The following is a 25978-nucleotide window of genomic DNA, read 5'->3' as shown; positions in this document are numbered from 1 at the left end:
GGATGGAAATTCTCGAAATGATTTGTGATAGCTAAGATCCGACGGGATCAAAGCTGAGAGCCTTACACTCGTGTCGCGAGCGAGTAGGCCGAATGGCTATGCCATTATTTCGAGAATGTTCCTAGTGGTGAACTCGTACCTCCAGTTTGTGTGCATTGCGATAGTCAAGCCAAAATTGGTTAAGTACAGAGTTAAATGTGGAATGGTAAGTCTAGACTTATAAGTCGTAGATATAATACCATTAAACAATTTCTCACAATGAGGGTTATCTCTATTGACTACGTGATGTCAAAAGATAACGTAGCGGCCGCTAACTCGCTAACCCGAGGGTAAGCAAATGGTTGTTGAGAAGTTGGAACGAGGAATGGGTCTAAAGCCCTTGGACTAAAAGTTCTATAGTGGATACCCAACCTAGCTAGCACCTAGGTTCAATGGGACAACTAAATTATGGAACGGAGCGTGTCACTGTGGGGGTCTCGGACTCCCTACCACTCCTCGTTAGAAACAGTGACTCCCACACGAGGCTAGCATGTTGATGCTTTAATGATTCTTGAGTATGCGGGATACTCGAGAAAGAATCACCTATGTAAGAGAGAAGTGAGGGTCGCTTCAAAGGAGAATTGTTGGGCACAATTCTTTAGAAACTCTCGCAGAACCAGGAACGGTGACCCACGACCAAAATGGGCACACTCATGAGAATAGAGCATGGTTGGGAGGTTCCTGTGTGAGATATGTCATCGTCTACACAAACGGCAGTCGGTTCAAAGACATCGCGTTCTACCGAACAACCAGTAGAGTAAACATTTCTTCACAAGGGAAGGTTCAAAGGGTATAGTGACTCCCTACCTATCCTATGCAGGGATCGACCGTTTGAACACAGTTGTTTCCAATTTCAAAATACCCTGAAAATCAATTTTTCATTCATGTGGGGGATTGTTGGAAAAATAGCATTAAAATGGCATTTTAAGTGGCTATTTTGTGGTACAATTATCAGTGGGGTCCACTTCCGATTTGGGTCAGGTCAAAGTGGATTCGGGTTCTTCGTACTGAGACGAAGAGATTGATATATTGTACGCTCAAAACGGATAATGGGTGAATGAGATATTGATTCTCAAAGTAGACCCATTGAGTTGGAAAAATGAAGGGAAAAAGTGAGCTTTTGTCCCACATTGGTTTGGAAAGAGGATTTGACCCCCCTTTTATACAAGAGCTTTTTTAGAGCTTATAGAATTGTATAGCATAGAGGCTCTCTCGCGCGCACGGGGTGGGGGGGGTGCAAATCAAATTCCAACTAGAGATAGCTCGTGTGCGCCGGCACCTACGGGCACGAATGTCGTTCGGAAATTGGCTGGCCTTGCGGGCCAACTTTCGATATCATATTTTCCAACACAATAGCCACTTGGGTTCGGCCAAGACCGAGACGAGCTCGGTCCAGGCCGAACTGAACCATGGTTTCAGCCTTGGGAGGCCGAAACTTGATAGTTTCTGGCAAGTTTCGGTCAGACCAAAACAGAACGCAGCAATGTTTCGGCCTTGGGCCGAAACTTGGCGAAGTTGAAAGTTTCGGCCTGGGGCCGAAATTTGGTGAGGCTGAAGGCCAACAGTCCATTAACTCCAGTTTTGAATTGTGAATTTAATTCTGTTAATGGGGGTTGCTGTTTCAGATGTTACACAACGTGTAATTAAGGCCATGATAAATGCTATTAAGTACTCCTCCCCTATATAAGAAGGGGTAGAAGGTAGAAGCTTTACATACTACGAACAAGTAAAAGAGCTCTACACGAAATTAGTTTTCAAGCTTCAAAATCTTCTACTTCTACTCCTTTCTTTAGCCTAACCTTGTTCAAGGCTGTTGCTCTAGTTCGTCGGGTTCGTTCATTTGAGTGCTCGAACGTCGAACCGTAGCGCGTTTTATCCTGGGAAACCTAGGCCACGGCGCTCCTAGCACTTTTGGGAGGTGGCAATTAAGGTTTTAAGGAAAGAGTGGTATCTTGACTCACGCTAAAAACCCTTACCCAAACACGAGCCAATCTTTCCTTCTTTCGATTTTGGATTATGCTTCTAAGCAAAAATCCTCCTATAATATTTTAGTTTGGTTGGAATTATAATCTGTGTATTATAAATTCCATTTGGTTGATATGTATATATCTTTTCCGTAGATATTCATGCATATAACCATGGCGGTCTGACTTATATATATATTTGTGTGTATATATATATATATTTCGGATATAATATATCGAATAATATTTTATATACTTCGTGTGTGTATATATAAATATTATTTTACGATATTAAATCGATTTTTGGTTCATTATCACCAACAAATGGCCATCATTATCTAATGTAATTAGCATTCAAAAAAGGAAAAAAGGAAAAAACGTACAAATTGGCCATTGAACTGAACACAAAAATGCAATCAGGCCATTGAATTCAAAAAAGTGTAATTAGATCCCTCAAGTAACCAAATCTGTTCAATTATACAAAATATCAAGTTAATCCTTTCCTCAACAGGTTACTATGCCACGTAGATATTAAATTAAACATAGTTTTAATTATATTTTAAAATTAAACATTATTACTTTTATTATTAGCCTCCACAAATCTCTAAATTACAAGTATTTTTGTGTTCAGTTCGATGGTCAATTTGAAATGTATCGTAAAATTTTCTAGGAATCGATAAAAAGTTTGTCTGATTCAAATAGAAAAAAAGTCTGTAGAGAAAGTTGAAAAGTTTGGAGGTTAGAGAGTTCGATTTTATCTATTTATATTAGTGAATTAAAAGTCTACATAAATTCTATTTTGTTAAAGTGTAAAAATTAATAAATTTTTGAATAACAAATAGATTTTTAAAGACTATAAAAATTTGAATCGAATATCAACAGATTTTTAAAGAGTATTTAAAAGTCTAGATCGAATATTACCAAACTTTTAAAGTTATTAAAAAATTTTAAAAATGTTAAAAATTTATGATTGAATAAACTTCCTAAGATTAACTTTGCACAAAGGGCATATATAGCTAGAGTACTAAAAATGTAATTTTCTTTAAGGTTAATTAGTGAAAATTTCAATTTTGGTCACACGACTATAGGAGCTTTGTTAATTTCAGCACCTAACTTTTAAAAGTGTCAATTTAGTACCTTGAGTATGTAATTTTTGTCAATTTTGGTCACTCCGGCCAAATTTGACCGGAAAAATTTAATACAACATTTAGTCTAAAATCTGAGGGGCAAAATGGTCTTTTGTATCATTTGGTGTTGACCGAATTAATTTATACTAAATGTTGGATTAAAATCTGATTTAGATTGCGATAGTAGCACCGTGGGGAAGACAAGGATCGTTTTGCATTCTCCGATGGAATCTGAATTGCAAGAGTTATCCAAGCCTTCCTATGAGAAAAATGACAGCTTTGTGATGGATAATTCTCCACATTCTATGTGCACGTTAAGCTGTGGTAATGTCATTCAGACCCCCAAGTCAGATTCAAGCTCAGTCCTAGATTTTGGATTGTCGTGGCTTAACGTAGATGGACATCATAAACAGCCTGGATTCGAATATGAACTTGATGAGGTTACAGAAATTCTTCGCAAAGTGAGCTTATCACCTTAGAATCAGATGCCAACTCATGATGCTCCTGGGATGAGTTTCAAGTTTACTAATTCAACCTCGCCTTTTAGTTTCGTCGGCGTCGCTGAATGTCAAAAACGTAGGGATGCTGCTGCATCTTTGCTTTCCGATTCCTCATTTGGAAATGCATCTGAGTCTAACATGAAAATATCGTAGAGGAATGGATTAGTCGGTGTCAGTCGAACTATTGAGATGGATGAGTTAGATTGCTGCAGGTGCTTGTCAGATGAAGAAAACGAGAATCTATGTTGCGCTAATGATTTATCTTAAAATAAATATGAGACATTGATCATAGAAAAGACCATTTTACCCTTCAGATTTAGATTAAATGTTGGATTAAATTTTTCCGGCTAAATTTGGCCGCCAATTTAATCGGAGTGATCAAAATTGACAAAAATTACATACTCAAGGTACTAAATTGACACTTTTGAAAATTAGGTGCTGAAATTAACAAAGCACTTATAGTCGTGTGACCAAAATTGAAATTTTCTCTAATATTAAAAAATATTCTATTCCTATTAGAGTCTCGTGGTTATTCACTTTTATATGCAATCATGGAGTGAGTGGATAAATATTCAAAAGGTACTTTTTAGACAACCAATGATACATTATATTTAAATTACTCAATTCCTTTTAGTCGACAGGGTTCATCGACGTCAACGTCAACCTTCGTGTCGGAATGTTTCTATCCTTCACTTTCACTATAACTCTACATCTCTATATGTACTCTCTTAATATACTCCATTTTTTACTTCTTGTTTACATGTCACTGTTTAATTCATTTAAAAAATAATAATGAATTACAGTTTTTATTACTTTTTTTTTATCTTCATCTAATAAAATCAAGACTCGTGACAGAAATGTTACTCCATTGGAATATATATAACTTAATAAAAGATATGAAACAAATTAAAGCAGGACGTACTTACAGCACAGCTACCGAAGCTCACTCTTCACCACACATATAACTATGTATGCAAAACCCCATCAAACTAGCGTGTCTATACATATGTATGTATATATGTAGAACTAGAAGCCACTCCCACTCCCATCAACTCATAAGTGCAATCATGGAGTGAGTAGATATATATATATATACTAGTTTTGTTTCTTTTGTTAATGCACAAGCTAAGTGTACGTACATCTTATCCAAAGAACACAGTTTGCAACTTTGATCCAGCATTATAATATTAGTCGTTAGTTTCTGCATTCTTAGGAAGAAATATTGGAAAAAGTTTTGATTTTGCAGAGGAATTTTGTTGGGTTTTTGGCTAAAACCCATCCAGGATGGATTCAACTTCTTTCTTCACGTCGTTAGGGACGTCGTTCGTGATATTCGTGGTGCTGATGCTGCTTTTCGTGTTGCTGTTGAGGAAGCCCGGGAACGCCGTCGTTTACTACCCCAACCGGATCCTTAAAGGGTTGGATCCAGTTCAAAACGGGTACGTTTCCCGGAACCCGTTTTTGTGGATCAGGGAGGCACTCTCTTCCTCTCAAGCTGATATCATCAGAATGTCTGGCGTTGATACAGCTGTCTACTTTGTCTTCCTCACCACTGGTAACAAAATTCATAATTCTTTTTTTTTTTCATTTAAAAAAATATATATTTTGGAGTGGTTCATGGTTGAAAGTTAGGTGTAATCCTCTATTTTTACAGTTAATATATTAAATTGGTGGTCTCCTAGGGCAGCGGCATCTAAACTTATTTTTGCAACAGTGATTAGGACTCACATGAAAAAATAGCTATCAAAAGTAAAATTGAGAGAGAGTAAAATTTGAGAGTACATTCGTTTACAAAACTAACATTTTAGTCATTTACAATAGTAATTTGTGTCCCTTCATTGTCTACAAAAGTAACTTTTTTGGTCACTCAATTGTTTGAAAGTGACTTTTTGAATCCAGCCATAATAGAAATAAAAAGGAAAAAATTAATGTTGTGAACAATTGAAAGGCAAAAAGTAACAACATGCATAACTGAAGGCCATAAAAGTTATATCCTGATAATCCAGGATAGAAAAGTTACATTTTTTTTTTCAAATGATTTAATTAATAATTGAAAATGTAGAAATATATAGCAAACAATTTTATAAGCTTTAATTTTCTATTTTCTTTTCACATTTAATATACTAAAGCTCCATTTGGGAGGGTGGTAGAGTGGTATTAGGAGCAATCCAACCGCCTGGCCTCAAAATGGTTGTTTGGCTAACAAGTCGTTGATGGAAGTTGAAGAGCGATGTAGATCTTCAATGTTAGATTCATTTTAATGTTAATAAGAAACTCCAAAATTAATGCTAAAAGCCTCTCTTTCAAGAAACTTCAACAACGTCAAACCAATTAAAAGGATTAAAAAGATTATACCATGTCAAGACCTTGTGGTCTAATAGCACTCGAGTTGGACTCTCATATGAGAGGTAGTAAGTTCAAACTTCAATAATACATATTATCAAATGAAGCTGCAATTTTGAAATTGTTCAGCGAAACTGTAGTTGTGTTGAAATTAAATTGCAGTATATACAAAATGAAACTGAATAACAATTTCAAATATTTGAGTGTATATTGTCCAACGAAACTGTAGTTATATAAAAATGATACTGTAGTTGTGTTGAAATGAAACTAAAGTATATATAAAATGAAACTGAATAACATTTCACATATTTGAGCGTATATTGTGCAATAAAATTATAGTTATATCGAAATGATAATGTACTTGTGTTGTAATAATGAAACAATAGTGTATATAAAATGAAACTGAATAACAGTTTCACATATTTGAGTGTATAATATTGAATGAAACTGTAGTTATATCGAAATGAAACTGTAGTTGTATTTAAATAATGAAACTGCTGTGTATACAAAATGAAACTGAATATATTATACAATCAAAGTTAAGTTACTTTTTGTGAACGGCGCGAAACGTAACGGTGTGGAATAGGTGCCATTTCTTTTCATTAAAAAAAACGACACCGTTTTGATGCCTGGACTACAATGCATTGTGAACCGCGGTCCACGGTATAATTTGCCCATTTCAAGTAAACCTAATCAAATTAGTTAAGATACACTATTAATTTGATAACCACAATGTTACAAGTTCACTCCTACCATAAGTCCTCTTATTTTGACCCAACCCGATCAGCTACTTATGACGACTAGGGTCATAAAATCAAATTACCTCGTGTACACCTCGAATAGTAACCGGAGTTTACATAGTATACCGACAACCTCATATTCTACCGACCTACTACTTCCTATAATGCGGACTTGTGACAGCGTCAATATTGCAGCCTTGGGGATAATGGTCTTTTCTGGCTTTATACTGCTGCCAACACTTCTACCGGTTGCTGCAACTGATCATAGTGTGAGGTCAAACAATAACACAAGGGAATGGTCTTTCAATGATCTTGATAAGTTTGCAATGGGGCATGTTGGAGTAAGTTTCTAAGCCATTATATTATTTTATTGATCGAATTGGCATTATTCTCAGTTAGTTACATTTCTATTCTCATCTCATCTTTACAGGAAAGAAGTCTGCGATTATGGGCGTTTATTATTGCCACATATTGGGTTTCTTTTGTTGCATACTATTTTCTATGGGAAGCATACAAGCATGTTGTTGATTTGAGAGTTGAAGCTCTAATGTCTTCTGAGGACAGAGCTGAGCAATTTGCCGTTCTTGTCAGAGACATTCCTCCAGTCCCTAAGGGTGAATCTAGGAAGGAACAGGTTGACTCCTATTTTAGTAGAATCTATCCAGAGACATTTTACCGATCAATGCTGGTGACAAACAACAGAGAGGTTAGTACGTATTCCAAAGTTTGTTGTTATATGTTCGAGAGAAAGAGTGCTAGACTTAGCCATCCGTTCAACAATCCCTTAACTAGCTACCCATTGATCTTATAGGACTTGTACTTAGTCCTTTACGAAACAGTTTTTACTTGTACTGGAATTCGAACTTGAAACTTGATATCATTTGTACGTTAAGTTCAAGCCCTTAGAGCATCTCCAACCTAAACTTCACACTAAAACACAAAAACACCAAAAATCTCCCCTAAATGTCACATCAAAGAGAGTATTCTCTACACCAAATTTTATTCATCTCAACTCATTATATTACACCAAAACACCAACATTTTCACCAAATGTCACATCAAATGTTATTCAACACTAAAATAATATGATTTCCCTAGTTTTATATTTTTATTAATTCAAATTTAATTAGTTTAATACAAAATATAATTTGTGATGTAAATAATAAATTTTTAGTAAAAACATTTTTATGTTGTTATGTTTTATTTATTTTAATTTGTAATTAAATTATATTCAATATTAGTCTTGTTTTAATCTCTTGATGAGATCTTTCAAATGATATAATTTATTTATAATAATATAATATTTATATTTAAGTATTTAACAAAATATATAAATACATAAAAACAAAATAGAGGATACAAAAAGAATTCACAAATTAAAGCAAGGGCAAAACGGAAATTAAATATATTTTTAGAAAATGGCGTGGATGAACAGTGGCGCGGCACTGTTCATCAACGCCAAATTATTTGGCGATTTTCCGCGATGGAGCCGCTCATTGGAGCTATCAAAATTGCTGCGATGGTGATTTGGCGTTAGAAATTGGCGTTTTGCCTACACGTTGGAGATGTTCTTATCCCGCCAAAAACTATACATAGTAGCGAAGGCGCAACTTTAATTCTTGATTGTCATCACATTTGTAAGAGACAAGAGGGTCGATGTAGGACCAATCATTATTTTGTGGTTCACGGTCCACACATACAGTTGTGTGGACCACAAATAAAAAACACATTTTTAATATACTAAAAGTACCTTACTTGTGTATGTAAAGTACATTATTTTTTACACTATGAACCATGGTACATAGAGCTTTGTGGACCATGGTTCGAAAACGGTGCTATTTCTTTATGTAAAGAAACGATAGTCGTTATTTTTTAACAGATCCCGTATTTTTTGTGTGTTCATGACAAAATGAAACAACAGTGTATATAAAATGAAACTGTCTCACATATTGTGTTTATATTATAAAATGAAACTGTAATTGAATTGAAATGATACTTTAGTTGTGTTGAAATGAAACTGCAATATGTATAAAATGAAAATGAATAACATGTCTCACATATTGAATGTATATTGTCAAATAGAACTGTAGTTGAATAGAAAATGATACTTTAGTTTGCTAAAATGAAACTACAGTATGTATAAAAAGAAACTGAATAACATGTCTCACATACTAAGTGTATATTGTCAAATGGAACTATAGTTATATCAAAATGATACTGTAGTTGTGTTGTAATGAAACTACATTGTATATAAAATGAAACAGTTTCACAATTGAACTACAGTTGAATAGAAATGATACTTTAGTTTTGCTAAAATGAAACAACATTATGTATAAAAACTTAAAAAGAGACTGAATAACATGTCTCACATATTGAATGTATATTGTCAAATGAAACTGTAGTTATATAAAAATGATATTGTAGTTGTGTTGTAATGAAACTACAATGTATATAAAATGGAAATGAATAACAGTTTCACATATTTGAGTGTACTATGTATGTCAAATGAAATCGTAGTTGAATTAAAATTATAATTTAGTGGTATTGTAAAAAGACTATAGTGAGTATAAAATGAAATTCAATAACATGTTTCATTGTAATAAGACTATTTTATGTATAATGTTAAATGAAATTGTAGTTGAAACAAAATAAAACTTTAGTTGTGTTGAAATGAAACTGAATATGTTATACAAACTGAACTAATTACACGGAACAACGTGGAACTGGTGGACCATGGTCCACAATATAATTTGTCTTTAAAGTACATTATTTGAGTACTGAAAGTACATTATTTTGTATATATACTATCAAATAATATACATTCAGTACACAAATAATGTATTTTTAGTATATTAAAAATGAACCTTACTTTCATGGTCATAGTCCACATAAAAATTTGTATCATGAACTTGACCTTTCACAAATCTTCCTTAAGCATCTCTTAATCGTTAATTGATGGACTTGACTCTTTAGTGGCCTCTGCCTAACAAACTGTATTGTACTTATGTGTGCTATGTTCTAATGATTCTGCAATTTTCCTTCTTTGTAGCCTTACCTAACTTCTTGAGTTTTTTCAGGTCAATAAAATATATGAAGAGTTAGTAGGATACAAAAAGATGCTTGAACGTGCAGAAGCCATATATGCACGGTCGAAAGAAACGACACCTGATGGACCAAAACCCACACATAAAACCGGCTTATTTGGTATTTTGGGTGAAAAGGTGGATTCAATAGAGTTCTATAATGAGAAAATCAATGACTTGACTTCAAAATTAGAAGCTGAACAGAAGGTCACTCTTAAGGAGAAACAAGAATGTAGTGCTATCATCTTTTTCAACAGCAGGCTGACTGCTGCATCTGCACCACAGAGTTTACATTTCCCGATGGCTGACAAATGGACGGTCACATATGCTCCTGAACCGCGCCAATTGATTTGGGCCAATCTTCCTACAAATTTTTACGAGAGGATAATTCGTCGATACGTTATCTACACCATTGTCTTTGTGACGATATTCTTTTACATGATTCCAATTGGCATGGTTTCGGCTTTAACCACTCTTAGTAATTTGAGGGAGCAATTCCCATTCTTAAAGCCCATTGTGGATCAACCTACAATCAAGACAGTGCTTGAAGCATACTTGCCTCAACTTGCTCTCATTATATTCCTGGCTTTGCTGCCAAAGTTTCTTTTGTTTTTATCCAAGGCCGAGGGGATTCCTTCCCAAAGCCATGCAACAAGGGCGGCTTCTGGGAAATATTTTTATTTTATAGTGCTGAATGTTTTCATTGGCGTCACAGTGGGTTCAACACTTTTTGATACATTGAAGTCCCTTCAGCATAAGAGCAGTATAGTTTCTTTGCTGGGAAAAAGTCTCCCAGGCAGTGCAACTTTCTTCTTGACTTATGTGGCTATGAAGTACGTACGTCATAACTCAACTTAATTAATTTCGATCTCTTTCTTTTAATTAATTAATGTTTGGATTACATGCCGCAGGTTCTTTGTTGGCTATGGTCTTGAGTTGTCCAGAATTGTTCCTCTAATAATGTTCCATCTAAAGAGGAAATACATGTGCGAAACAGACGCTGAGTTAAAGGAGGCCTGGAGTCCTGGAGATCTAGGATATGAAACTAGATTTCCTAAAGACATGCTGATTCTCACCATTTGTCTTTGCTATTCAGTGATTACTCCATTAATTATTCCATTTGGGGCAGTTTACTTTGGCTTCGGATGGCTCGTTCTTCGCAATCAGGTAATCTTTAAATTATATTGTTCCATATCATCTTGCTGTTGCTATATGACAATGCAAGAACAAATATTTTTATCACTTAAACAGTACACAATATAGAAACAGATGGAAGTGGCCCGAATTAACTAAGTCTGATTAGTTAAAGGAATAAAAGAACTAAAGTATGTAAACACAATATGGTATTTTGAAGAGACAATGTAATAGTATTATCCTAGTAATGGTTCCAAGTAGTACAGTACAAATAAAAAGAATGTTATGAAGAGACAAGTTCTATCCTAAATGAGAACAAAAGACCCCTTTTATACCCGCCCTCCCCTCGTAATTGCCTCGTGCAAATTAGGTCCCCCCACTCGGGGCGGGTGATTACGACCCCGTTTGACCGCATCTCCGTCACCTTAGCTAAGCTCTCGAAGGACGACCCCGCCAACCTGACCTTGTGTTATTAACATAAAGCCTGTAAGCTATTTATACACGTACAAGAGGTAAAGTAGATAACTAAAACAACAATAAGGAACTATTCTATAGGATGAAACTAAGCAACAAATATATGATAATAAATTAAATCATTAATCCTTAACATGTCCCCACAAGATACAAGACTACAAGAGCCATTATTGGAAACTCCAATCTTGGAACGAAACCGCAAAAAATAAGTCACGACCAAGCTGTTTGGTAAGTACGTCGGCAACCTGATCCTTTGAGCTACTACGATAGACACCCAAAGTGTCGTCCATGACACGTTTCCGAATAAAAAAATAGTCTAACGCAAAATGCTTCATCTTCGAATGAAACACTGGGTTCTTCGCAACATACGTGGCTCCCATATTATCGCAATACAACAGTGGAGAATGCGGTAACACTATACCCAGCTCAGACAAAAGATTCCGTACCTAGATTTCCTCAGCCGCCGAACTCGCCAAAGCACGATATACTCAGCCTCGGTTGAAGACCGTGAAACAGTTTTATGACAAACAGACTTCCACGAGACAACATTTGAACCAAGACAAATAACAAAACCAGTGGTTGAGCGACTGTCATCTCTACTACCACCCCAATCAGAGTCTGAAAAAGCTGTCAGCAACAAACTGGAGCATGCACGTAACAATAAACCATGAAATAATGTACCTTTCAGATACCGAAGTAACTGTTTAACGACACCCCAATGACATGCCTTTGGCGAGTGCACGCATTGCAACAAGGAATTAAGAACATAAGCTACGGTTGGTCTACTGACAGACAGATACTGAACCATTCCAATCAACCTACGAAAATTAGTCGCATCAACCACAGGTTCCCCCTCGTGAATAGACATGGACGTCATGGTAGACATCGGGGTGGAAACAGGTTTTGCATCATCCATGTTATATCGAGTCAGAATGTCTGCAACATACCTACTCTGGGAAAGAAAATAACCACCAGAAATGGGTACAAGTTCAACACAAAAAAAAAAAAAAAAAAAAAAAATGGTGTAGTGTGCCTAAATCCTTCCAAAAAAATTTTAAGCATCACTGATGGTTTTCTTAAAACCAAACTTAATCAGAAAAGATGACTGCTCAAGGTACCAAGCTCGCAAAGCTTAGCTTGCTTCAAGCCATACATGACCCTTTTTAAACTTACTGATGTAGTTAGGCTGGGTATAATCAACAAAACTCGGGGGTTGCTCCATAAAAACCTCTTCACTCAATGTCCCATTTAAAAAAGACATTGTTAATGTCAAGTTGTCGTGTAGACTACCCTTCAGACAATGCATAACCGGACTGAAGGTCTCAATGTAATCATAACTAGACTCTTAAAACATCACTTGGCTACTAAACGAGCCTTGAACTTGTCAATAGTACCATCAACATGCCGTTTGACCAAAAACACCCAATAATTCTCTGCCCAACTGATGCGAACCTGGTTGGTCCGATCTTCTCTTCACACTCGAATTACAGAAAATATTGTAGGATGGTTTATTCGGTTAGGTGAATTTGAATTGAAGGTTTGATTTAGGTTGGGAAAAGGGCTAATTTTTGGATTTTGATAAGTCTTCGACCACACCGGGTTATACGGGTGGGGTTTTGCACTTGATAAGTCAGGTTTGCCATGACAAACTCACGGCCGAACTCATTCCGAGTTCCAGAAAACACTCCGTTTTCTAAATCAAAAATTCACAACTCTATATTTTATTTGACATGCAATGAGCTTAAATAGCCATTAACAAACATATTACAACCACATAAATCATAAATGAGATAATTATTAAAAGTACAATAAACTAATCCTAACCAACAAATTAAGATAAACTTAAATAATAATAATTCTAACAAACTAAATCTAAAATAGTTTAAAGATAATCATCTTAATTAATTAATTAATTAATATAACTAATTCTAAAATATTTTTAACAATTCACGTGGCCAGCTACCTAGGAGAACACTGATCAAGATTTGATCTTGTTGATACCAAGTAGTGTAAGCTGGATTTATGATAGTGCAGGCTGCATTAGTGAATTGAGTATGTGCTCCTTTTGTGCCATCAACATAGCCTAAGAGATCAAGGCCAATTAAGGCGGACTTCACTTGTCGCTACCAAACCGGGAAATTAGTGTCAGTCAACCGGATGGGGAAGTCGGTTAAATGAACCAACGATGTTGTTGTAGAAGCGGAAGCCATTGAGGGAAGGGAAAAAGGAAAAACATAGGATGGATAAGAAGGGATCTTGAAGAAATTCTCAGTTAGAGAAATATGGCTCTAGATACCATGTAGAGATTGTGAAGAACTTGTGTTATTAAGCTCAAGCCTATAAGCTATTTATACACGTATAAGAGATAAAGTAGGTAATAAAAACAACAATAAGGAACTATTCTACATGATGAAACTAAGCAACAAATACATGATAATAAATTAAATAATTAATCCTTAACATTGGGTTCAGGTCGGCTTGTCCAATGCCGACCTTGAGGTCAGCCTTGGCCTCCAGGGGCCGACCGTGGGGTTGGCCTAGCTCAGGTCAAACCACCTTGGGCCGATCTCATGGTAAACCTTGGCCAACGGGTTGACCTCGGGTTTGGCCTAGCCTGGCTTGGTTTGCCTCCTCTCGGGTCGATTCTCCTTAGCATGCGTTCGTGTCGGTTTGCTTTGGACCAATTCTTAATATATATATCATCATCCCCTGCACTCTCCAAGTTGTGAGTTATCATCAGCGAGAGAAAGTAGATTCCCGAGTCGCGATCGACATAGCATGCTGACCCTGGCCGTTGTGCCATTGCATGGCTGACTGTGGAGGTTGAATTTGTTCACGCTACCTAATCACACCCCATTGCGCCATGTCTACTCGAGCTATTCATTAGCAGGACGCCGCGGTTTTAAGCTCAAGTTTGTTTGGAATCTAGCTTGTTTTGGACTCTTCCCTTATAAAGACCTAGGGAGCCCGAGCTTGTTGGGGGAGGTCGGCCATATGGATATAGATGGGGTCGACAACCTCCCCCATCCTTCCCTACTTGTGTCGATGACCGATTCTTCCTGTATGATAGTCTCTTGGTGTCCCTTAAAGAAGTTCAGTTTTGACAACGCCCCCAATAAAGTGCATTCACATGAATGAAGATGAAGTCGGTCTAACCCGAATTGAAGAACACTTACACAAATAAAGAATATGAGTGCTATTCCATAACGAATGGAATAGATAATGAATAGAATTTAAATTATATTCCATTATTTGGTTCACTAAAAGAATAGACTTCAGAAATTTTATTTACAGTGTTTGATTGATTTAAGGAATAAAAATGGAATAACTATTCAAATGACATAAATATCCTTCATACAGAATGTTTTATATATATATATATATATATATATATATATATATATATATATATATATATATATGTGTGTGTGTGTGTGTGTGTGTGTGTGTGTGTGTGTGTATGTGTGTGTGTGTGTGTGTGTATGTATCTGTGTGTGAGAGAGAATAACAATAACAATAACAACAACAACAACAACAATAATAATAATAATAATTATTGTTGTTGTTGTTGTTGTTGTTACACATATTTATATTAAAAAAAGTTATTAAATAAGGACAGTTCAAATATAAACTGTTAAGAAAGTAAAGAGAAGATTTCTGAATCTAGTATCGTATAGAAAAGATAATATGAAGCCCTATAAATACATGCTAGAAGATTTCGAATAAGGAAACAAGTTTTCATATGCATACCTACCTAAATCCCTAAGACTATATATATATATATATATATATATATATATATATATATATATATATATATATATAATCAAATGAGACAACATCTTTCTGTGAGACTGTGAGACACAATATGAATGCACAAAGTTTACTACATGAATGCACATATTGAGTAAAGTATGTGCAATTTGCCCAACATGAGTGCACAAAATTTAGTGTGCGTGCATTTCTGTAGTAGATTTTGTGCATTCATGTTGTGTTTCACATTTTCACAGGGTGATGTTGTCTCATTAGAACATTAGCCTACACACACACACACACACACCCAAATTCTAAATTCAGAAAACCCAAAGAAATGCGGTATCGAATTCAATACTTTAATGTCAATGGGGTGTTATGTCACATTTAGGTTATTCTAAACCAAAATACACAGGCTACAAAGGTTTTTTACTCAAATTCAAATACAAAGCTTTTATCTAATACAAAAGTTCTATCTAATCAACTATACCATAATTGAGGTACAAATTCTACGCTGCGCTCTAGACTAGCCACAAGATCCAGATCCTGAAATCATATTTTACAAAATTAGCGAATAATGCTAAGTAAAACCACTCCAACACGTAAGACTACGTAGATATACTTTTATACTCAAAATAGGTTTTGCAACGGTATGACTACATATATATATCATACCAACGAACTCAGTTGAAGGATTCAAAAGATAGAAGCACAATTATAGGGACACTAAACTCAATCAATAGAAAGACAACTCAAGTCAAGTTCATAAACCAACAACGGGTGTAACCAGATTACTCAACAATAAAGATTCCAAGAATCTAACACAACAACAAGCACAGTTCCAAGAGTTCACACTTCAACAAGTTATAGTGGTATATATATACATAGCCAAGGGATTATATATCAAATAGCCAAGTAATAATACAATATCCAACCTTTACGCCAGCCCATCTTTTACACTAGTCCATCCTTACACCAGTTCAACCTTCTCCACCAAAGTGAAGCCTAAGCTTCTTGCCACCGATACAAATGGAGTCAAAGCTCCTAGCCACCGATAAAAATGGAATCGAAACACATAGTAATCAATACAAGGAGCCGGAGCTCATATTCCACCAATCAAATAATATAATATATATTCAAAGAAGTGTGTATATATATGTGTGTGTGTGTGTGTGTGTGTGTGTGTGTGTATATATATATATATATATATATATATATATATATATACACACACACACACACACACACACACACACATATATATATATATATACACACACACACACACACACACACACATATACACACACACACACACACACACACACACACACACACATATATATATATACACACTTGAATGGATATCAAAGGATTAGGATAGAATGACAACCAACAATTGAAGCCAAAGGATACACTATGCATTATAATAACTCAACAATGCACGAAGGATGAATAAAAATGCACCAAAAGCTAACTAACGATGCACCAAAGACTAACCCACAATGCACCATACTGGACAGAAACTACACAACAACCAACGGGTAGGAGTGGCGGGTGTTACCTACCCGTCACTCACCCCTGCAATAGACCTAGCGGGTCTGTCTCGCGGGAGTTAACCACCCGCGAGGTCCACCCGCAAGGCCAAAAGGATGAACTAACGGGGCTGTCTTGTAGGAGTTAACCACCCATGATACCCACCCTCTAGGCCAAAACGAAGACAAAAACAGAACAGATGCTACGCAATACAGCAACCTCAACAACAACTCAACAGTGAATCAGAGACCACACCATAGCCAAAACCAACAAGAACACTCTAGAACAAAGCTAGAAAACTATCAATATCAACAAGGAATTCAAGAACAAGAGATATGATATCAAGACAACACAAGAATACTTCTAAATCAAGAAATAGCTCAAGAATGTCAACAAATTCATACTCAATGGATTCAAGAACATCAAGAACATTTATATAAGTTGGAAATAGGTTTTGATGGAAATGAAATTTAGCTTTTAAGCTATCAATCCAAAGCAAAACCCTCCTAGAAGCTAACCTAGCTCATCCACCTCCACTTGATCATCTTAAACCCAAGAAATCACCATAAGGAAAGGAATAAGAAGCTTGAAGATGGAAGGATGGAAATAGGGAGGAAATCTTACCAATAGAAGATGAAGGAAGATGAAGCTTAGTCAATATCAATGGGGGAAATGAAATGGAGAATATGTTGGGTGTAATTTTCGTGTAAATGAAGAGAGAAGGTGAGGGAACTGAGGAAATTTCATCAGGTGATTGCTATTCTCATAGATATATATTAGTCTAGGGTTGTAATTATTTGCAAGACTAATGGGTTATGCTTGAAAGGAAATAGGTTGGGTTATTATATAACAATGTACATATACAATATTAGAGTTGGGCTAGAGAACTCATTTAAATAAATAAATAGATAGGATAAGGAAAAGCTCATATCAAAAGGAATTAAATGTCTTTAGAATAAATTTATGGACTAGTATAAAGAATTGGGCTTTTAAATAAATACATATAGGCTAGGGATTTATTTATATTAAGGAAATTGGGTTCAATTGGAGGAATAAATCCCTTGTAGAAATAATTACGGGATATAATTTCTGAAACACACACACACACACACACACACACACACACACACACACACACACACACACACACACACACACACACACACACACACACACACACACACACACACACACACACACACACACACACACACACACACACACACATATATATATATATATATATATATATATATATATATATATATATATATATATATATATATATATATAATCATGCGTAGTAAAGGATATTTTTAGTATTATAATACAAAAGCTATTCTCAAGTACTTGGGAATAACTAATACCAGTCTCCCCCCCCCCCCCCCCCCTCCCCCCGCCCTCCTCCTCCTCCTCCTCCTCCTCCTCCTCCTCCTCCTCCTAAGAATATAATGGTTATTCCCCTTGTAAAGGGAATAACTCATTCTTAGGAATGCTATTCCCAGGAATAAAAGGTCAAGATAAACAATGGAATAGGGCTATTATTGTGAATGATATTCCATTTCCGACATATTCCATGAACCAAACATGTTGTTATTGATGTATTTTTACTGAACTTGAATAGTATTTGCCTTTCTTCATTTGATCAGTTGGTCCCGTCATCTATCTCCTCTTGTGTTCTCCTATTTGTTCTAGTACATTTCTTGTTTTGCCCCCTTGGTGGTCTGTGTGAGCGTCTCATTGCCTTGCCAAGGCCCCCTTTTGGCCCATACAAAGTTAGCTCACATATTACGTTCTTGTTTCCTCTTTGTGACCGACCTTGGGGCAAGTCTTTAGCTCCCTATGAGATCGCCTAGGAGCTTGGCTCGACCTAAGGTTTGCTGAGGCAAATTAGTCCTAAAGGACGGGGCTTTGGTCGATCATTGCCTCCTTAACCCTCAATCCAATCATTTTTTAGCTGACCAACTTCAATATCGGCCTTAGGCTCCTAATGAAGTCATCTAGGTGCCCACCACGACCTAGAGTGCTTTTGAGGCCAATTGGTTCCCAAGTACGGGGCCTTGCATTCTCCTTTCTTTTGTGATTGATCGTTATTGTGCTTATCTCTCTTGCATTTGCCCTTCTTGTTTTTGCTCATACTGGTCTTGCTAATATTATGGTTGACTTAAGTAACCCCGGCCACCACCAAGGTCTTTCTTGGGCTTAGCTCACAGAATCCTCACATGGTGCTTCTCTTGGGTGTGCATCAAAGGTCGCCCATGTGGTAATAAGCTCTTGGTTTTCTTCCTTGACCGACCTTGGGGTTAGCGTCGCACTTTGTTAGTGTCAATCATTGTGCTCAGCTTGGCCTCACGCCTTTGGATTAGCCATAGTGCTCAGTCCAGCCTTGTGCCTCGGGGTCGGTTGTGGTGCTCAGCTCGGCCAACCTCCAATGTAAGGTTCTCTTGACATTGGAATGCCCATTGGTTGTGGTCAGAGCCTTTCTCATCTATGAGGTTCGTCTTGTTAGTCTCGAGGGAGGTTTGACCTCATCTTCCTTAGGCAGTTATTTCACTACCTCAACTAAACCCTCATCGTTTATGTTATACTTATTTGTTTTGTACGAGCTTATCTTACTTTCGTGGTGGTCGACTTAAGTGTTCCCCTAGGCTAACTCCGTGATATGTTTTTATTTATCCTCAGTGAGCGACCTCGAGGTTGACTTTTGGCTCCCGAGCCCCCAATAGTGAAGCCTTGCATTTGCGCTTCTTTTGTGATTGATCGTTACAATGCTTATCTCTCTTGCACTCGCCCTTCTTTTTTTTTGCTCGTGCTTGTCTTGTTCATATTGTGGTTGACTTGAGTATCCCTCTCCCAACACCAAGGCCTTTCTCGGGCTTAGCTCACTAAATCCTCACATGGTGCCACTCTTGGAGTATATTATATTGATGGTGGCTCATGTCATGTGCCAAAATCTTGGTTTTCTTCCTTGACCAACCTTGTTGGATCTCACCGTTGTACTATGATTACTTCTCAGTTGGTCACCCATCATGTAACTGCTGTAAGTCAGGCACGCTTAACCACTAAGTAATTTAGCTATCTGGTTGCTATATGCTACTTAAAATTAAGGGAAAATGGCACTTTTTCCCCCTTTGTTATATACTTATAGCATTTTTTTCCCTTAAATTATTTAAGTGGCAGTTTTTCCCCCTGATATATTAAATGGACATATTTACCCTTAAAATAAATATTTCATTTATTTTTCTTCTCCAACAAATTATAACCACGATTTGAAAAAATAAAGTACATTAAGTGTTGAATTTAGAATATTTTAAAAATAAAAAAATAAAATTTTAAAAGAAAGGTTGAACCAACCGTTCAAATTGGATCCAAAATTGTGAACCGACAGTTCAAAATAAAACTCAAACCGCGATTATATATACTTATATGTGAGAGTCAATATAAATGCGGAAAAAAACATACACTATTTGCAAATATTATAATTCTAATTTAAGCTATTGCTAGTAGTTGTTCCGATTTGAACCTCCGATTTACGGTTCAGGATCTATTTTTTTTTTCCAGTTCATGATTTTAATAAACGGAAACCCAAATATTGGGTTATGTTATGAATCATAACCGAAATTTTTTAATTTGATTGCTATAGTGTTTGGTTCAGTTCAAACCGAACCGTGGTCATCCATACGTATAAGCAATAATTTGTTGAAGAAGAGAAATAAATAAAATATTTGTTTTAAGGGTAGAAATGTCCATTTAATATTATCAGGGGGAAAAATCGCCACTTTTATAATAATTGAGGGGGCAAATGTGAATACATGAATAACTCAGGGGGAAAAAGTGCTATAAGCATATAACACAAGGGGAAAAAGTGTCATTTTCTCTAAAATTAAATATTTCTATCATTAATTAGTGCTTTGCAACCAGATAGTCAAAACACAAATTATAGAATTAATTAAGTCTTATGGCCTGGATTAACTAATCGATTAATTAAAGGAATAAAAAACAAAAGTATGTAAAAACAATATGGTATTTGGAAGAGACAATGTAATAGTATTATCATACTAATGGTTTCAAGTAGTACCAAGAATGTTATGAGACAAGTTGTGTCCTAAATAAGGACAAATGGTTCCTTTTATACTTGTCTTTCCCTCGTAACTGTCCGCAGGGGCGGAGCCAGAAATTTGGTTTGGGGGGTGGGGGGCGAAGCAGTAAGGACGGATTCAAAAAAATATTTTCAGTAAAGAGATAATTTAAAAAAAAAATAACAAATTATCTAAGAAATATAGTTGTAAATATTGTTGGATATGAGCGAAAAATAAAATACATCGAAACTATATAAAAATATTCATAACAAAATATGAAACATAGTTAATTTGATAAAATAATTTGAATAGAAAACACATTATAAATTACACATCTTACTATTAATATAAAAGAATGAAGAAAACACATTATAAATTACACATCTCACTATTAATATAAAAGAATGATATACGTTGATGCCAAAAGATTCAAACCCTTTGACATTTACTATTATTACCAAACATGTGCTCTACTAACTAATCTAACTCATTTCTTGGTAACATTTAATTGTTTTTTTATACTAATACTAAAGACTGTACTATATATACATATATACATACAAATATTATATATGGGGTGGGAGTGGGGGTGGGGTGAGGAGGGCCGCTGCCCCCCTACCCCTTTGGCTCCGTCTCTGACTGTCCGTGCAAATTGGGCGCACCCCTCCAGGTGGATGATTATGGTCCCGTTTTACCATGTCTTCGTTGCCGACCGAGCTCACGTAGGACAATCCTACCGACGACCCAACCTCTTGGGCTTGGGTTAGGTTATCCAAGGTCAACCTTGAGGCCGGCCTTGGCCGCCGGGGCTAATTGTGGGGTTGGCTTAGCTTGGGTTGGACCACCAATTGGGAGGTCGGCCTTGGCCAGCCGACCAGTCTATACTAGCCTGGGTTGGTTTCCCTCCTCTAGGGTGGGTTCTCCTTAGCATCCATCCGCCTCAGTTCACTCCGGACCCATTTTTAATATTACCATCAAAAACCAGGTTTAAGACTGCAAGTGATTTTTGACAGCACTAATGTTGTGAACAGGCACTGAAAGTGTACGTTCCATCATTCGAGAGCTATGGACAGATGTGGCTGCATATGCACATGCGGGTTGTGGCTGCCTTGATTCTGTATCAGCTCACGATGATCGGTTATTTTGGTGTGAAGAAGTTTTACTACACCCCACTTCTCATCCCGCTTCCAATACTGTCCTTCATCTATGCCTTTGTCTGCAATAAGAAATTCTATCGCTTCTTCCAAAGCACAGCCCTGGAAGTTGTTCCTCCAGGTGAATTAAAAGAAGTTTCCAACATGGAAATCATCTTCAACTCCTTCATTCCACCATGCTTGGACGGCTCTGCTGTAAAGTCTCATTCGGAAGATGCTTTATCCCAATTTTCAAGATCAGCTTCCAATGTGTGATTAATATAATGTGCATATATTTGTTTGTTGGCCTTTCTTCCAGGGTGTTCATATGTAAGTTCATGGTTTTGCTGCAGTGATTACGTAGTATGAATGAGAAAATATTAGTCGATAGTGCAGGGCTTTGTCAATAGAGTGGATCAGCATATATTCTGTGTGGTTTTTTTTTTTTTTTTTTTTTTTTTTTTTTTTGAGTACATATAGTTCGCTTTTGATTTGATGTATTATAAGCATTTAGTTTTTATGTTTTATTTATTACAATGCTTTCCAGGCTCAATCTTATCATTTTATAAGCGGGGCCTAACAACAAAATGGGTCCTATATAAAATAAATCTATAATTTTCATAACTAAAATTTAAATTAAATAAGAAAAAAATGTTAGTGTCAAATAACTTGAAATAAGATTTACAAGTTTTTAACAATTTTACATACACCATAATAATCATGAAAATAATTTTAGATGTTTTCCTAAATGCAAAATTATTAATAACCTCACATGTAAGTGTGGGAATTCATAAATAAAGAACTAGTATTTTCACCCGTGCGATGCACGAAATAGATTTGTTATAATATTTTAAGAATATATTGATCGATATACAATTATATAAATTATAATAACACCGAATATTATATAATGCAATTGAAGAATTGAGTTAGATCGATTGTATTTTCTTATGTTATCATTGCTTGAATTCAAGAAAATAATTGTCCAATTAATAGCCAATGTGTAGATGTACGCATCCGGTGCATAAACTTTAGAGATTTTATATATCACTGTTTAGGATTTGTATTAATTGGGCAAATTTGCTCGTTGTCTAGCAACGTAGTTATAGAAACCATTTGCTATCCTAATTTATTTGTATGAAATATATATTTTCTGTGTAGATATATTAACAAATTCATTTTGTGTAGATTTATTAACAAATCCATTATGTGTGAGTATATTCAGTATGAGTATGAATGTAAATTATAGTATGAGTCTAAATTATAATATTAATCCAATATTAATAAATAAATAATATAAATTATATATTTTGTGAGTAACAAATTTTTTGTGTGATTATATTCTGTGGAAAACAAATTCATTCTGTGATAAATTTGTGTGATGTATATTGAAGTATGACTGTCCAACATACAACATAAATATTAATATTAATTGATATTAATATAATATCACTAAAATACAGTGCTATTTAAAAAATGCAAAAATGCAATATGTACCATAGAGTCATGAAATAAGCACTCCAGTGTTTGGTGGTTGACGGTTGTGCGTTGATATTTCCTGGACAAATAACAACGCATCAACCGGAGCCTGTATGAGATAGATTAAAGGCAGTGACAAAATGTGATTCCATTACTAAACAATAAAGAGAAAGTTGAAAAATAACAGACAAGAATTAAAACTATATAATGGTAGAAAATCAGTGAGTTCGTGATCGTTTTATATTCAGTGAATTATATCCGGGAATCATATTAATTTGAGTCAATTATTAATTTTCATTTCCTTTTCCAATTGGTCTAATTTTCGTGCCATTTGGTAAAATTGTAGTACGAATAGTAATTGTATTACCATATTTTTACAATATTAAGCAAACCTTAATAGTATAGGACTCTTTTGGGCGGGAAGTTAAAATGGAGGATTTTGTTTTAATATATAGTATAGTATTTATTATTATTATTATTATTATTATTATTATTATTATTATTATTATTATTATTATTATTATTATTATTATTATTATTATTATTATTATTACTGTTGTTGTTGTTGTTGTTGTTGTTGTTGTTGTTGTTGTTAGTAATTTTAATCTAGAATTGTATTAGGAATATGAAAGTAGGAAAAGAATATATTGTATTACCATATTTTAATGTACAATTGTAGTACGAATAGGAATTGTATTATCATATTTTTACAATATTACGCAAATCTTAAAAGTATATGAGTATTTTGGGCGGGAAGTTAAAATGGGGAATTTTGTTTTTATATATAGCCATATAACACACCTTATTAAAATAATTTTGTAAATAAAAAATATAAATAATTAAAATTGCATTGTGGTATTTATTTCGTCTTGCTGGGAAGTATATAAAACACACGCCTAAATGATTAAAAGTTACCATAAATAATCAAAAAAAAATCTTGTACATCCAATCTCAAAATCCAACGATCCTCATGAATCCACACTGTTTGTATTTTAAGCACTGTTCGTATTTGAATATAATCCTATATATATATATATAGTCGAGTTCAGGTTCAGCCGCGCGGTTAGTGCGGCCGCACCAATAGCTATACAAATATGCACCATCAATGTTAGGAAATGCACAACAAAAAACATGCACCATTAGATATGTATCACCAAAAACGCACCATTAGGTATGAATAAAAGAACACACAGTGTTATGATAAGAGCCAGCTAAGGTTTGGCAATAATAGGTGCAACTTGTTGGAAAAAATAGCTTAAAATGGCATGTTAAGTGGCTATCTTGTGGTACAATTATCAGTGGGGTCCACTTTCGATTTGGATCGTGTCAAAGTGGATTCGGATTCTTTGTAGTGAGACGAAGAGATTGATATATTGTACGCTCAAAACGGATAATGTGTGAATGAGATATTGATTCTCAAAGTAGACTCATTTGAGTTGGAAAATGAAAGGAAAAAGTGAGCTTTTGTCCCACATTGATTTGGAAAGACGATTTGCCCCCTTTTTATACAAGAGCTCTTTTGGAGCTTGTAGAATTGTATTGCATAGAGGCTCTCTCACGCAAGGGGGGGAGAGGGGGGGTGCAAATCAAATTCCAACTAGGAACGAGATCGAAAAGGCTTGATTCAAGCCTGAGCTTGTGTGTGTTGGCACCTGCGGGCATGACTGTCGTCCGGAAATTGACTGGCCTTACTGGCCTTGTAACACCCCATTTTTCTTAAACTAAATTAAAGTACTAAAACCAAATTAAGATAAACTAGGCAGCGGAAAATCAAATCAAACTTAGTGGGAATGTCACCGCCACAACCACCTTTTCCACAGGCTAAGGGTAAAACTAAACATCAATTCAAACTAACATCCGAAATATACTACATGTCTATCACCGACAAAACAAAAGGTGTCTACATCCATAATCTCAAAAACAACGACAATAGATCAAAGGGTTTAGACTACATAGCAACTAACTACATTATTCTAACTCGAGCAACTCTCAAACGCTGGGCCCACCTGAAAGGGGTTTTGCAAAACAACAAGTAGACAAGTAGAAAACACCCGTTAGCACGAAGCTAAGTATAACCACACTCAACCCTGTAAAATACAACAGTATATACTTTGGAAAAATATTTGATCACATTCCCAAATTAAGCAATCTCAATCACTTACACATAACCTTAACATAATCCACAAAGCTTTCTATATGCTCACAACCTAAAATATCAAATAGGCATACTTCGACGATATCAAACCTAACAACTTGCTCATACTATCGCATACTTAACATAGCAAATCTCAATCCTATATATCAACTCAATAACAATCTCATGGTAACACATTAACTTATCAAGCAATTTCGTGTCATCAATCAATAAGAAATTATTCTCATGCTTTCAAGTTCTCATCATGCAAACTAGAAATATCAAACATCAATATGCAACTAAGGTAATCATACTCAGATCAATATAAAATCTGGTGCAAACATTCTCATTATGCAATCTCGTGCAACATTCTCGTTATGCAATCAGATGCTATAAGATAAGTATACTTATACACTCGTTTGTAAATAGAATACTTCTGTGGAGGTTTCTTAGAGTCACA

At 35.4% G+C, this 25978-nt stretch overlaps 1 protein-coding gene and 1 long non-coding RNA gene across 2 annotated transcripts; one reads left to right on the top strand and one right to left on the bottom strand.

Moving 5' to 3' along the window:
* Positions 1-13107, bottom strand: LOC109185034. The gene is made up of 3 exons (XR_002054919.1): positions 13027-13107; positions 840-842; positions 1-11 (listed from the first exon to the last, which is right to left on the bottom strand). It is a non-coding gene; the product is annotated as an uncharacterized LOC109185034 (long non-coding RNA).
* LOC109185033 (CSC1-like protein ERD4) lies at positions 4582-22329 on the top strand. Its single transcript, XM_019335030.1, has 6 exons — positions 4582-5185; positions 6909-7054; positions 7144-7419; positions 9791-10629; positions 10708-10963; positions 21804-22329. The coding sequence occupies exons 1-6, from the start codon at positions 4915-4917 to the stop codon at positions 22179-22181; spliced, it is 2166 nt and encodes a 721-aa protein (XP_019190575.1). The 5' UTR covers positions 4582-4914; the 3' UTR covers positions 22182-22329.
* Positions 22330-25978: the final 3649 nt, after the last annotated feature.

This window comes from Ipomoea nil, unplaced genomic scaffold (assembly GCF_001879475.1).
Source record: "Ipomoea nil cultivar Tokyo-kokei standard unplaced genomic scaffold, Asagao_1.1 scaffold1310, whole genome shotgun sequence".
Taxonomy (NCBI): domain Eukaryota; kingdom Viridiplantae; phylum Streptophyta; class Magnoliopsida; order Solanales; family Convolvulaceae; genus Ipomoea; species Ipomoea nil.
Note: the sequence above shows the minus strand (reverse complement) of the source record. Positions and strands in the feature narration are given on the sequence as shown.

Coding starts and splice junctions, on each gene's coding strand:
- LOC109185033 (XM_019335030.1), top strand. CDS start 4,915: ATGGATTCAACTTCTTTCTTCACGTCGTTAGGGACGTCGTTCGTGATA. Junction 5,186..6,908: donor CTTTGTCTTCCTCACCACTG/GTAACAAAATTC, acceptor TCAATATTGCAG/CCTTGGGGATAATGGTCTTT. Junction 10,630..10,707: donor TTGACTTATGTGGCTATGAA/GTACGTACGTCA, acceptor TACATGCCGCAG/GTTCTTTGTTGGCTATGGTC.